Source organism: Asparagus officinalis, chromosome 8 (assembly GCF_001876935.1).
Source record: "Asparagus officinalis chromosome 8, Aspof.V1, whole genome shotgun sequence".
Lineage (NCBI taxonomy): Eukaryota > Viridiplantae > Streptophyta > Magnoliopsida > Asparagales > Asparagaceae > Asparagus > Asparagus officinalis.
In genome coordinates, this window is record NC_033801.1 from 10,828,385 (window position 1) to 10,842,525 (window position 14,141).

The following is a 14,141-nucleotide window of genomic DNA, read 5'->3' on the forward strand; positions in this document are numbered from 1 at the left end:
TATATATATATATATATATCTTAATGACCATATCATAATATAATTATCTAATACTATTATAAAAGTGGATTAGGATGTTAAAACATTTCTTCCCAAAATGTCCTTTCAAACATATATGTACATACATAAAATACATGCATCCATACATAAACCATAGGCATACATACATAACCCCCAATTGAATGCATACTCATAACCCCCAAATAATTTTATTTTACCATCACTATGTTGAATCAAATAATTTTATTTTATCATGACTATGTTGTTTACACTTTTGTAACCTCCCATCATCATATTAATCTCTTTCATTAATGTTACTTCCTTTACCTCATATCACAACTCACACTGACATTTATGGACAAAAAAATGCTCCAGAGGGTATAAGTGAGTATTTGAATAGACATGTTTTTATGATTATAACAATCAAAACGTTTATGATAATAACATTTATAAACCCAACTAAATGCATACTCATAACCCATGATTATAACAATCAAAACGTTTATGATAATAACATTTATAAACCCAACTAAATGCATACTCATAACCCCAAATAATTTTATTTTACCAACACATGATAATAACATTTATAAACCCAACTAAATGCATACTCATAACCCCAAATAATTTTATTTTACCAACACTATGTTGAATCAAATAATTTTATTTTATCATGACTATGTTGTTTACACTTTTGTAACCTCTCATCGTCATATTAATCTCTTTCATTAATGTTAATTATGTTACTTCATATCACAACTCACACTGACATTTATGGACAATAGAAAAACAAATCCTTCGGAGGGTATAAGTGAGTATTTGAATAGACGTGTTTTCATGATAATAACAATCAAAACATTTATGATAATAACATTTACAAATTATTATCATACATTAATTTAGTAATAATGAAATTTAGACTTCTAAAATTACCCTTCAAATGCATCCATACATACATAAATAAACACATACAAACATACATAAATTCACATACATACACATATAAATTCACATACATATTTATTCATTCAATATGATAGAAAATATAAAAATTAATATGACATAACCCTCCTATTAATTATCCATGATGAGTATTAACTTCTATTTTTTATAACCCCCAATATTAAACCTATATTAATTCCATCAAGACATTCATATCCCATAATCATAACTTCTTTCTCATTTATATACTATCATCTATATATTTTATATATTTTGTAATGCACGTAAAGAAAGTCAATAATATAAGCAATGACCTATAAAAGTTTATTGATTAATCATTCTCATATAAACCACCATTTCCTAATTCATTCATTATAGCCCCACCCATTACAAATCTTACAGCATTTTCTTGTATTTGGCCTCTCCTCTACCTCTATATCTTTTTTCTCAATATGATATATCCTCATTTCCCTTCAAACTCCTCCTCATTTTTAGCGAGCACATACATTGATGCTAAGAGGAACTAAGTTGATCACTCCGATGTGCAACTCGAGAGGTTCAACATAAACTAAAATGAGGCCGATGGAGAACAATATATTGAGATGCAGTGAAATTCAACTAGATGATCATCGTTTAAAGACAGAGATTGTAAGATTTTAAATCAACTTACGGTGTAATTTTATGAATTTAGTAGTTGTTATAAGGGATTTCTTTGTGTATGTGTGAAGGTTCATAATCAATTACTTGGGTTTTGAGTGAAAGAGAGATTATTCTTGTGTAAGGAGGAATTGCCGATTTAGTATTTAGTAAATAGATATGCTCTACATTTTCTTATGTGTGTGTCTTTTAATCTTATGATCATTCAGTTTATTTTGCTTTACATGTTCTGACAAATCACTTTGAAAAGGTTTTATTTACCTTATAATTTATTTATTAATATTAGATAAATAGTAATGAATTATATATTGTTCTAAATTAAATTAAATTATTAAAAATATTAATATATAATTAAAACATATTTTAATATCATTATTAGTTGGATGTAGCTTGACTTAACAATCAAAACGTTTGTATGCAGATATATACTTTTTTATAGTGAGTATTTGAATATAGACTCGAAAAAAATGCTCATCTATCTTTTCATTAATGTTAATTTTGTTACTTCATAATCATAATTATTTGGCAAGTCATTATTACTACATAATTCGGTTATAAGTCAAATCTCACATAAATCTAATCCATACACAACTTCCATCTTACAAAATCTAACCAAATCTTACTAAATAAAAAAATAAAAAACAGGAGGAGATGGAAGCAACATTATGCGATTCAAATAGGTTGTTAGTAAAAGCATGTTTTTGTTTGTAAGGTAGTAGGATACTTTTTCACTGTATTTCGGAAAAAGACATCCTTCAGCACATTTGTTTGTATGCGTATATTTTATTACTTTTTCCTGAAGGATGTCATCTAATCAAGATGGAATTAACGATCAAGCCCACATCCCGATCCGTGAGTTAAAATTTTATCAGAAACAATGGAGTATAAATGTTCGTGTCTTACGTAATACTATAGACTCCTTTAAGAATGGAGAAGGAAAGTAACAAAAGTTGATTCTAATTGATGAGGAGGTGATACAAATTTTACATTGCATAAAATAATTTACCGATTATTTTTTTAACCATATTAAATGCATGTGTAAAAAAATCTTCAAAGGGGAACTTCTTAAGAATAGATATATCTTTAAATGAGCATCATGATTATCCATTACACTTGCTATCCCTGTAAAATTTCTTAGCAAACATCAAGTGATTGATACTTTTTTGTATTTGAGATTTTTGAAGTTACTCATGATGACCATTTAGATGGATAGTTTACACACATAGAAAGTATCATCACAAAAATAAACATAAAAATAAATACACGTGTAACACACGTGCACTATACTAGTATATAAAAATATATACAAATATAATAACCAGGCTAGGCCGGGTCTGGATCACACAACTTGAGCCCGTACCCGAAGGCCGATCAGCCCGAGTTTTCTGGGCTTGTCCCAGACTCAGGGTGGGTTTGGGCCCGGCCACTCCGGGCCGGGCACCGGGTCTTAGGCTCGAATGAACACACCCCCAGAGAAGGGGACGAAAAAGAGAAAAAAAAACACCTATCCATAGCCTTAAGAATTTTACAGGCATAAAACAGTCACCAAGCTCACAGAGACTCAAAGCTCCTGCTCCAGCTCCAACTCCAACTGAAGAGATACATATCAACAATCTCAAACCCTCGCTTTTCATAGAAATAAACAAAGCAAGAAAATGCAACTCCATTGTTACTCTCTTCTCTCCTGCTACTCAACCTTCTGCATCTCTCCACCATTCTTCTCACAATTCAGACCCCAATTCCCAAAACCCAACAAAAACCCAGCCCCAATCCTCTCCTCAAACAAAGCCAACCCCGATCCAAAACCCAACTCCACCAACAAAACCCTCAACCTCAGCAAGCAACCAGAGCCTCTCGAGCTCCTAACGAAACCCGAGAAGCCCGAAAACCCCAATTCCGCAGAGCCTGAAACCCCCTCTGAAGATTTCAGCGAAGCCCTAGCTCCCTTCCTCAAATTCTTCAAATCCGACGGATCCGAATCCGACTCCGATGACGAAGCCATCGAATTCGCCGATACCCATCAACCCATTAGCCCGAAACTCGAAGAGGTGACCGATGTCAGTGTGAAGTACTACGAGCCCAAAAGAGGGGATTTTGCTGTTGGCGTTGTTGTTTCGGGCAATGAGAACAAATTGGATGTGAACGTGGGTGCTGATTTGCTCGGGACGATGCTGACGAAGGAGGTGATGCCGTTGTATGGCGCGGAGTTGGATTATTTGCTTTGTGATCTTGAGAAGGAGAGGGAGAGGGAGGAGTTTATGGCGAAGGGGAGAATGGGGGTTGTGAGGGACGAGGAGGTTTTGAGTAGGGAGAAGGTAGAGGGGAGGCCGGTGGTAGAGGTGGGGACTGTGCTTTTCGCGGAGGTTTTGGGCCGGACGCTTAGCGGTCGGCCGCTGCTTTCATCGAGGAGGATGTATCGGAGGGTTGCGTGGCATCGAGTGAGGCAGGTTCTCGATTTCACTCTTATCTCTAGTTGTGATCTATTTCAATGTGCATTTTGGAGAATGGAAATGTTTAGCTACATTTGATACAGTTAGTTGATAAACTCGTGTTATCTAGAGAGGTTTTGTGGTTTGTCAATTGTAGTTGCATGCCACTGTCACATTTGGGAACAGTTGCAACTATTTGTTTCATTGCGACTAATAAATACAGTTGCAACTGCGGCCTCCAATTCTAACCAAAGTCTTGTACAAATTTGAATGTAAGTCCAAGGTGAAACCTTCTAAACAACAAAAATATTTAAATTACAATTGATATTGCAGCCAACGCTCAGAAAGTCCAGCAAGCCCAAAACAAGCACCTGCAACGACAGTTGCAGTTGTAATTTGTAAACTGTAAAAATTTAAAAGTACACCAAGAAATTGCAATTATAATTAAGAATTGCAGTTACATACAATTGATACTAGCATTGCAATTTGTAAAAACTTGGCAACCCCTAAATGCTAAATTAATTAAAGAAATACCCACCTCATGTTGCATATACTTTTCTTTTACTTTCTAGGCTGAGTTAGATGTATTCTAGTCATGACACATGTGCTCTTTATTACTCTTGAAAGAACTAATCCTTCCTATCTAATTTTCTTTCTTATGGATGAGTTTGTGTTTTCTTCACTGCAGATAAAACAACTCAATGAGCCTATTCAGGTTAAAATTTTTGAATGGAATACCGGTGGACTACTCACGAGAATAGAGGTGACTATTTTTTGTTCATTATCTCATAACAGAAGTACACAGCTCTGCGACATTTAATTATTCCCTACTTGCCTTTCAGGGTCTACGAGCATTCCTTCCCAAAGCTGAGTTGATGAAAAGAGTCAATAGTTTCATGGATTTAAAGGAAAATGTAAGATAATTCCCTTCTTATTTCACTGAATAATCTTAAGTACAGCTTGATATATTTAGTACTTTGTGATTAGGTTTATGAACTCTTTATAATCTTTGTGCTCATAGAATTGGTTCCTGTTTCAGGTTGGTCGCCAGTTGTATGTGAGTATTGTAAGGGTCGATGAAACAACTAATGACTTAATAATTAGTGAGAAAGAGGCCTGGGTATGTTTTTTATACTTGTCAATCCTTGTGTTTTATCATATTGGAATAGTTATCCTGTGGTTTTTTCTTACAAGTATTTTTCTATTGGCTTTCATTTCCCCCGATTATCAAATAATCCTATACACAAATGCTTGTAGGATATGTTAAACCTCAAAGAAGGGACCCTTTTGGATGGGACTGTTCGTAGAATCTTTCAATATGGAGCCCAAATTAGGATTGGTGATACTAACAGAAGGTGAGGATGTTGAGACGTAGTTACAATAATGGCCATACATATTCTCCGTGCTCTACGAGTTACCTGTTGCATAGTAGACTGCATATTGTACTATTTCTCTGTAATTTTGTCTAGCCTCAATCTATAAGTTATTAACTTTTCAATATCTGCCTATAATTTCTAAATTTAGATTGTGGTAAGCTGTAAAGATCCTTTTTTCTTTACTCGATATTTCTTTATATCTGGGAAACTCTTTTTTGCAGTGGATTGCTACATATCTCAAATATTACTCGTGCTCGTGTCCCATCTGTAAGTGAAGTATTGGAAGTGGGTGAGAAGCTGAAAGTTCTTGTGGTTAAATCAATGTTTCCTGACAAAATTGCACTAAGGTGAGTATTAAAGAACTGGTCGGTGGTTTCCTCTTTTTTTTATCTTCCTAAAAACTACCTTTTCCCTTAAATTCAATCTGCTGATATACTGGGACAACAAGGACAAGATTTAAAGACTGAAAATAAAATTGGAAAACAGGATCATGAAACATGCTATAAAAAATCAACAAATTTTGATCAGTAATGAACCTAATGCCATCTCTCCCTTTTGACATGCTAAAATTCTTGATGTAAGGCACTCAGTGGAAAACAAGAGCTACTGCTGGGGAAAAAATCTATTCCAATTTGATTTTATGCAAGAAGATGGTGAAGAAATTTTATATCTGGTACTGCAGGAAAATCTCAAATAAATCTGAGCTATGAGAAGCTAGAATTAACTTTACAAGGAGCTTTATTATCATTTATCATGTTGTTATCAACATTAATTGTAGACGTACATTATTATGAAGAGTTAGTAAAATAGAATAGGCTTCTAAATTGATTGCCAATGTAGACACGAACTGGTCAGAAAAAGTTGATTTAAGATATATGTTATAGGTTGCTTCAAATACTCAAATCCATATTGTTTTGGGAGTTCCTTTTTTAGCTTGGTTTGTTTTGATCAAGAGTTCTACTTACATTAGACTTTGTACAACCAATCATATTAGAGGTTTATTTCTACTTAGACTCTTATTGGGATTTAGGACATGTGGATTTCTATTCCCATTATAACTCTTACTCCTTAGACAATAAGGAGCTGTGATCTTCTAGATTATATAAGAACAGTCTTTCAAGCCAATTAGATTCATCAATCTTCAGAGCACCAATCAAGAAGAGAGTTTATTTGTGAAGCCTATTTGATATTCTTCTCTTTTGTTCCTTTTATTTAGTTGAAAGTTGTATTAGGCTTTTGGGATGTTATTTAGGATTGAGTGATTGAGAGATCCACTTTGTATTCCTCACAATTTAGTAAAGTTTTCTCCTCATTCGTCCGTGGACGTAGGCTACAAGCCGAACCACATATATCTTTGTGTTCGTATGTTCTTGATATTTTTCGTGCTCTCGTGTGATTGATATTAGCTTATCCTGGGGAGTTTGTCATAACAAATTGGTACCATAACCCTCAACTATCGATCAGACGAGAAGATGACAACTACTATGAAGTGAGATATCGAGAAGTTTGATGACAACATCGGTTTCAGCCTTTGGCAAGTAAGGATGATCGTCGTGTTGACACATAGTGGATTGAAGAAGACTTTGTTCGAAAAGTCGAAGAAACCGACTACTATGACGGAGGAAGATTAGAACGAGTTTGATGATAGATTTCTCACAGCAATACAGTTATGTTTGACAAATAAAGTTTTGCGAGAAGTTCTCACGGAGAAAACAGCCGCTGATTTGTGATCTAAATTGAAGGATTTGTATTTGACGAAGTCGCTCACTAATTGCCTCCTCTTGAAACGTTTGTACACAATTCGGATGTCGAAAGGAACACTCATCAAATCTCATTCTGGTGAATTTAATTCTGTGATTACAGATTTGAGTAAGATTGATGTTAAAGATCAATGATGAAGATCAAGCCCTATTGTTAATTGTGTTCTTTGCCGCCTTCCTACAAGCACTTCAAGGTACTATGATTTACGGTCGAGATTCTATTGGTATCAAAGACGTTAAAGAGAACTTATTGAATAAGGAGAAGATCGACAAAGAGTTAACTACAAGTGAAAGTGACGATAAAGCTGATGGGTTGTTTGTTCAAGGAAGATTGGAAGAAAGAGGCTTTGGAGGTAACATGTATTAGTCGAAATACAAGAATCTGATCTGCAAATATTGTAAGAATAAAGGGCACATCAAGATCGATTGTTACAAATTGAAGAACAAAAATAAACAAAAAGAGTATGAAGAAAAATTAAAGGAGGACTCTGCTGAAGTTGATATCGCTGAAGATATGATTATGTTGGCTATAAATGATATAAACAGGAGCATGAATGATTGGATTTTGGATTCAGATTGTTCCTATCATATATGTCCTAATCGAGATTGGTTCACCACTTATGAAGCTATTGATGATGGAGTTGTTCTTATGGGGAACAACGCCTCATGCAAGACTGTTGGGAAAGCCACAATTCGGATTAAGATGCATGATGGAGTCATCAGGACTTTGACAGATGTTAGGCATGTTTCAGGTTTAAGAAAGAATATCATCTCTTTGGGCACTCTTGATAGCATTAGGTGTAATTTTTCAGGTGAAGGTGGAGTTTTTTTGTTACAAAATGCTCTCTTGTGGTTATGAAAGGAAAGAATATCGACAGCTTGTATGTTTTGCAGGGTTCTACCATTACCGGCTTGGCTGCAGTTGCATCGTCGATGTCAAGAGTTGATACTACCAGATTATGGTATATGAGACTTGGTCATATGAGTGAGCGTGGATTGACCTAGTTAAGTATGAAGTGTCTTTTATGTGGACAGGGTACAGAAAAATTAGGATTCCGCGAGCATTGCATCTTCAAGGAGTATTGCATCTTCGGGGAGCATTGTATCTTTGGGAAGCAGAAAAAAGTCAGCTTCAGTACGGCAGTGCATCAGACTAAATGTACTTTGGATTATATTCATTCAGATCTTTGAGAACCTTCTCAATTTGCCTCGAGGGGTGGTAGTTCTAGATATTTGTTGACCTTCATTGATGACTACTCCAGAAAGGTTTGGGTCTACTTTTTGAGACATAAAGATGAGATGTTTGTGACTTTCAAGCAGTGAAAGTCTTTGATTGAGAAGCAGACTGGGAGGCTGATTAAGTGGCTTAGAACTGATAATGATCTTGAGTTTTATAGAGGAGAATTTAATGATTCTGTAAGAATGAGGGAATCGTTAGACATTGTACAGTTCCTCGCACGTCGCAACATAATGGAGTGACAGAACGTATGAACAGAACTCTATTAGAGAAAGCTCGTTGTATGATGTTCAATGCAGGTTTAGGCAAAGAATACTGGGCGGAAGCAGTGAATACGACTTGTTACTTAGTGAATCGATTGCCATCAATTATTATTAGTTGCAAAACTCCAAAGGAGGTTTAGTTCGGTAAGCCTGCGGGTTATTCTAATCTTAGAGTATTTGGTTGCCCTGCATATGTGCATATTAATCAAGGAAAACTTAAGCCACGAGTGAAGAAGTGCATATTCGTAAGTTATGCATCGAGTGTTAGGAGTTTTAGGTTGTGGTGTCCTGATCCGAAGTCTCCTAAGATTATTATTAGTCGTGATGTTACTTTGCTATGTTCCATCAGAAACGGTTATCGGTTTCAGTTGTTGATTAAGCGCGCACTATAGGACATAATGAGGAGTTAGAAAGTTGTGATTTGGAAATACACTATTGGTAGAGATCGGTTTAGACGAGATATCCGACCACCATGAAGATATGAAGATACAGTAGCTTATGCATTGTCGGTTGATAATTTTGTGTCCTTCAGCTATTCAAGAGCTACTTCAGGTGATGACTTTGTTAATATTTACGATCGTCGTGCGAACAATTCAGACGATTTGTTGAGGAGACTTCTTTCAGTTAGCAAGTTCAAGTCGGGCTTGAACTTGATCGATACGTGCCGCACTTAGATGCCCTACGGGGCTATTGGAGAAGTGGAGTAAGTTAGCTTATTTTGGAGTGAGGAATCTTCTACGCATTTGAGTCAATGTGGAGATCTGTTATAGGTTGTCTCAAATACTCAAATCCATATTGTTTTAGGAGTTCCTTTTTTTTAGCTTGGTTTGTTTTGATCAAGAGTTCTATTTACATTAGATTTTGCACAACCAATCATATTAGAGGTTTATTTCTACTTGGACTCTTATTGGGATTTAGGACATGTGAACTTCTATTCCTATTAGAACTCCTACTCCTTAGACAGTAAGGAGTTGGGATCTTCATGACTATATAAGAACAGTCTTTCAAGCCAATTAGATTCATTAATCTTCAGAGCACCAATCAAGAAGAGAGAGTTTTTCGTGAAGCCTATTTGATATTCTTCTCTTTTGTTCATTTTATTTAGTTGAGAATTGTATTAGGATTATGGGGTGTTATTTAGGATTGAGTGATTGAGAGATCCACTTTGTATTCCTCACAATTTAGTGAAGTTTTCTCCTCCTTCGCCCGTGGACGTAGGCTACAAGCCGAACCACGCATATCTTTGTGTTCGTGTGTTCTTGATATTTTTCGTGCTCTCGTGTGATTGATATTAGCTTATCCTGGGGAGTTTGTCATAACAATATGTGAAGGGGCAATGCTTGTTATAACCCAATTTTCAGAAGTGCTTATATGTGTATTGCACTGCAGGTTGCCACCTTCCATTTCTCCACTATAAACTATTTTTTCTGTCAACACTGAGCATTTTAGCAGCATTCACCACTTACATCCACATTACCTTCAAAATCATTTCTTCACATATCAGTTTACCTTCAGAATCATTTCTTCACATATCAGTTTAACACGGACCTCGTTCTTGCCTTCCTATGTCATCTGTGCTTCTGTGATACATTTATTTTTTGGGAGATCAAGCTCTATAGACACGTAAACGGTTATGGTTCCTTTAAGAACATCTAAAATCGGTATGCACTTAGCACAGATTTAATCCTCTCACTAGATGGTATTGGTGACTACAGTTACCCAGTATCAGATCCTTGACTGCTTTTTGAATTTGAGAGAGGGACACCATATACACGCAAGCCCATGTTCACGTGGATGAAAATGATTTCCAAGTGGGAAAACGTTTTATCAATTTCTATTGTTATTATCTGACCTTCACAAAAAAGGAAAGGGAGGTTATATTTTGTTACAAATACGAGTGCCGTATAAACTGCGCTATCTCTCACACTATGTTCTGCATTAATGTGGTGAGCAGCATTGCAGATCTTGAGAGCGAACATGGCCTATTCCTTTCAGATAAAGAGGTAATGTTTTGCTGTGTTCGATCAAATTTAATTCCATCATGGGTTGTATCCATTCAACCTTTATGCTTCTTATTATCAGAAAGTGTTCTCCGAAGCTGAAGAAATGGCAAAAAAGTATAGGCAAAAGTTGCCAGTTGTGTCCCTGGCTCATAAATCAGATCCGGGTCCAACAGATGTGCTTCCATTCGACGACGAAGCTAAACTTTATTCAAATTGGAGATGGTTCAAATTTGAACAACATAAAGAGTTGGATACCGGTGACGATAATTAATGTCTATGTGTGCTATAGTTCTGATGGGATTTACTGAGCTTTGGATACATAATGCTCTTAAGGCTAAAGCATTTCTCTCGGCTTAACAGGAGGTAAGCAAGCAGGCGGTGGAGAGAGCTGAAAGTTAATTGCTGAGATGTTGACGGCTTAAAGCAAATTGTGGGAGACCATTTTGATGGAGCCTAATATTTTGCTTCCCAACTCTGCTCATTGAGATCGGATCATCTTTTGCCTCATTTTTATAATGTAAGATGTAAGATGTATTTATTTCATTATTCATGTATTAGGTAACACAAAAGGTGCGGAAAAGCAGTGGAGGGGCTACTAATTTTAATCACAATTGTGTGTTAATGTTTAGATAGTTTGGGTACTTTGAAAATCTAAATACTTACCCTCTTTTGTAATTTGTTCTTTTTTTCACTTTTCCTTCATATTTATTTAATAATTGTTATTAAATAATAAATGATTGTGATTAAAAGTATTAATTTTAAGCTTTTTTTTGCCACACTAAGGGTGTGTTCAGCCATCGGCTCAAAAGGGATCGATCATGGTCCAACCCTACCATCTTCTAGTTTGGATTAGTAGTAGACACGTCATTCAAATTAAAGCTGGTTTAATGGCCAAATTTTGATATATAAAAAATGGGTCAATCTTAACCTAGTTTTATGTCAAACGAAAAAACACTAAAACTGGATCATATCCAATCCTAACCCGATTTATAAAACGCCCTAATAAGAGATGTTGGCAACTCGCAAGACCGAGTTGTCAAGCAGATGCTCCACTTGGCGAGAGCCACCATATGCCTTGATTTGGTCTAGCGCATCCCTCTCGGCGTCAAGCAGGTCGCCGGCCATTAGCGCTTCCCTCCTTATCTCGGGCTAGTTCGAGCATTCCAGGTCTAAGTCGTCCCCCACGATCCAGACAAACTTCTTCTTCCAGTCCTTGTTCGAGTCAGGAAGGTCGGTGATGAGCTTGTACTTGCCCACCATTTGGAAGTGGAAGTGGGGCTCGGTCTGGTTCACTTTAATACTCACTAGACGGCCTAGGATCCTCAAAGATGTTTTATCGCTAGCAAATGGCAGACCACCACGAACCAAACCAGGGTCGCGATGGCGTTCGGCTTCATCTACATCGGTGATACTCCTAGAGCCGTGAAGACTTGCTGAAGAAAATGGTGCTAGGGCAATTGTAGGCCAAACTCCAAGTGCTTCAAATACAGTGGAGCCAGATATGGTTCGTGGTCATAGACTGCCTTCAACCTTGTCAGTGCCATCAGTTCATACTCTCGGGGGATGTCATATCTCCTGTGGAGCGTCCTTATTTGCGTTTGGGTCATTTTGGAGTGGGACCCCGCCAACAAAGCATATCTATCTACAGGATCAGATGCCATTGTAGATGAGGGAGTAAGCGCCGGAGAAGATGGACAAAAAAGATCTCAAGTTCTCAAAAGGGATTTCAAAGAGCAATAACCACCATTCCTCTAGCCCCAGCTTTATATATAGACAGCCGAATCCGCAGCTGTCTGAATCTGATCGGCCAGATCAGAATTTGGCCAACGGTCAAGATTAACTCTCAGAATTCGAAGCGACATCTCCAAAAAGCGGAGCTGCGACAGTCAAAATGTGATGACGTCAGCCACGTTAAATCTGAAAAGACTTTTCAGTTTCCCCATTTAATGCATTTCCGCATCCGTCCAAAGCTGTTCTTATTTCACAGCCAGAATCCTGACCTAGCCGACTCATCGAGTCGACATCTTCCTAGGTCGACTCGAACGACAGCACTTGTCGGCCCTATTGTTAAAGACGACTCACTGCGGTTAGTTATTTGACACCCCGCTGGGTCGACTCGAAAGGCGCTACTTCTCAACGCCCCTCAATACAGGTCAAAAGACAACTTTGGCCTCGAACCCCCGCTGACAGCGCGTCGACAACACATTAAATGCTTAACAGGCGCAATTATTTCTCCATCCTTGACACTATTTATGACACATCGGACCACACCAACTTCGTGCGCCGCCTATTCCATCTCATCAATGCTGAAGTGATCGCGTCCATTCCGTGACAGTTCTACGACCGACACATGTAAAATCGACGCTAACTCAACCGCCAGCTCAGACTCGGCCGGAAAACACTAGAATACCCCTCCTGCATGGCTATAAAAGAAAAAACTATTCCAAATGCAAAGGTAAGCAATTTTCTCAGCATATTCCCCCATTCCATTGCATTCTGAGAGCAGGGAAATTCTCACTTTCCCACTCAAGTACATAGCTAACTTGATCATAGGAGGAGCAAATGGGGAGCCAGCCCCCCGTCCTCTTACGAGTTGTTACACGTGCAGGAACGAACAACCTAACTCCAAACGAGATATTCGGAGAAGTTAGCGGCCCCCTGACCAGCCCGTATTATTTTTACCCCTGTGATTTATACCATCAATCAACAAGAGAATTCAAATTCGAGAAATGAATGCACAAGATCAAATGAATCCCATCTTTTGTACAAAATCGTCCAAGTGTAGGTAAGGTCTAAACTTTACACACTACAAATTCCAAGACAATATGCAATGGTCCACGAAGCGAATGATTCGGGACCCAAATTCAGAACAATCTCAACGAATGTGCTACTACTACCGCTGCTATTGGGTCCAAAATGGTTCACAATTTATGAGAAACATTACGTTCAGCCCAGCAAAAAAGGTCCTCTCACAAATACTGTCAAAAATCCACAATTAAAGGAAGATACATATATAAAGCTGTAGGATATGGGATAGGATACAGTCTATAGTACCAGTGATGTGAAGGGAAGTGATATGGTCGTTTTGAGGATACCAAAAAAAATTCTCACAATCTCAAAATCCAATCATGACTCTTGCTTTGGGAACCTACTAAAAGTCCCCTCTTCCAGAATTTAATGTGAAACGACTTGTCCTTCTCCCACGAGCCCATTCACTCCTTGTACTCGGTATTACTATTTTGCATGCATGATCTTTTTGGTTTTTTTCGAATTAGTTACAACTCAGCGGCTTTGGCCTTTGGCCTATTGGGGTATGGTGTTATTACACGGACAAGCTGGCTAGGCTCGCCAGCTAACTCGTGTTGCTTGTTCGCAGGTTTAGGCTTAAGCCTCAGCCCAGCCCGCTCGCTCGCTCGCTAGACTCTGTAGGCCGAGTGAGCTGCCAACCCGCTTCAGCCCTTTTACTCATGGCTC

General features: G+C 37.5%; 1 protein-coding gene across 2 annotated transcripts; it reads left to right on the forward strand.

Annotated features, from left to right (window-relative positions):
* LOC109819562 (30S ribosomal protein S1 homolog) lies at nucleotides 3,111-11,338 on the forward strand. Of its 2 annotated transcripts, XM_020385318.1 has the most exons (8): nucleotides 3,113-4,046; nucleotides 4,717-4,791; nucleotides 4,871-4,942; nucleotides 5,068-5,148; nucleotides 5,286-5,383; nucleotides 5,626-5,751; nucleotides 10,619-10,667; nucleotides 10,747-11,338. In XM_020385318.1, exons 1-8 carry the CDS (start codon nucleotides 3,255-3,257, stop codon nucleotides 10,936-10,938), a joined length of 1,485 nt encoding a protein of 494 aa, XP_020240907.1. In that variant the 5' UTR covers nucleotides 3,113-3,254; the 3' UTR covers nucleotides 10,939-11,338. The 2 variants fall into 2 exon arrangements, with proteins under 2 accessions (XP_020240908.1, XP_020240907.1); XM_020385319.1 differs by lacking the exons at nucleotides 10,619-10,667; nucleotides 10,747-11,338 and adding an exon at nucleotides 5,987-6,324 and having other exon boundaries at nucleotides 3,111-4,046.

Coding starts and splice junctions, on each gene's coding strand:
- LOC109819562 (XM_020385318.1), top strand. CDS start 3,255: ATGCAACTCCATTGTTACTCTCTTCTCTCCTGCTACTCAACCTTCTGC. Junction 4,792..4,870: donor GACTACTCACGAGAATAGAG/GTGACTATTTTT, acceptor CTTGCCTTTCAG/GGTCTACGAGCATTCCTTCC. Junction 5,752..10,618: donor CCTGACAAAATTGCACTAAG/GTGAGTATTAAA, acceptor TGTGGTGAGCAG/CATTGCAGATCTTGAGAGCG.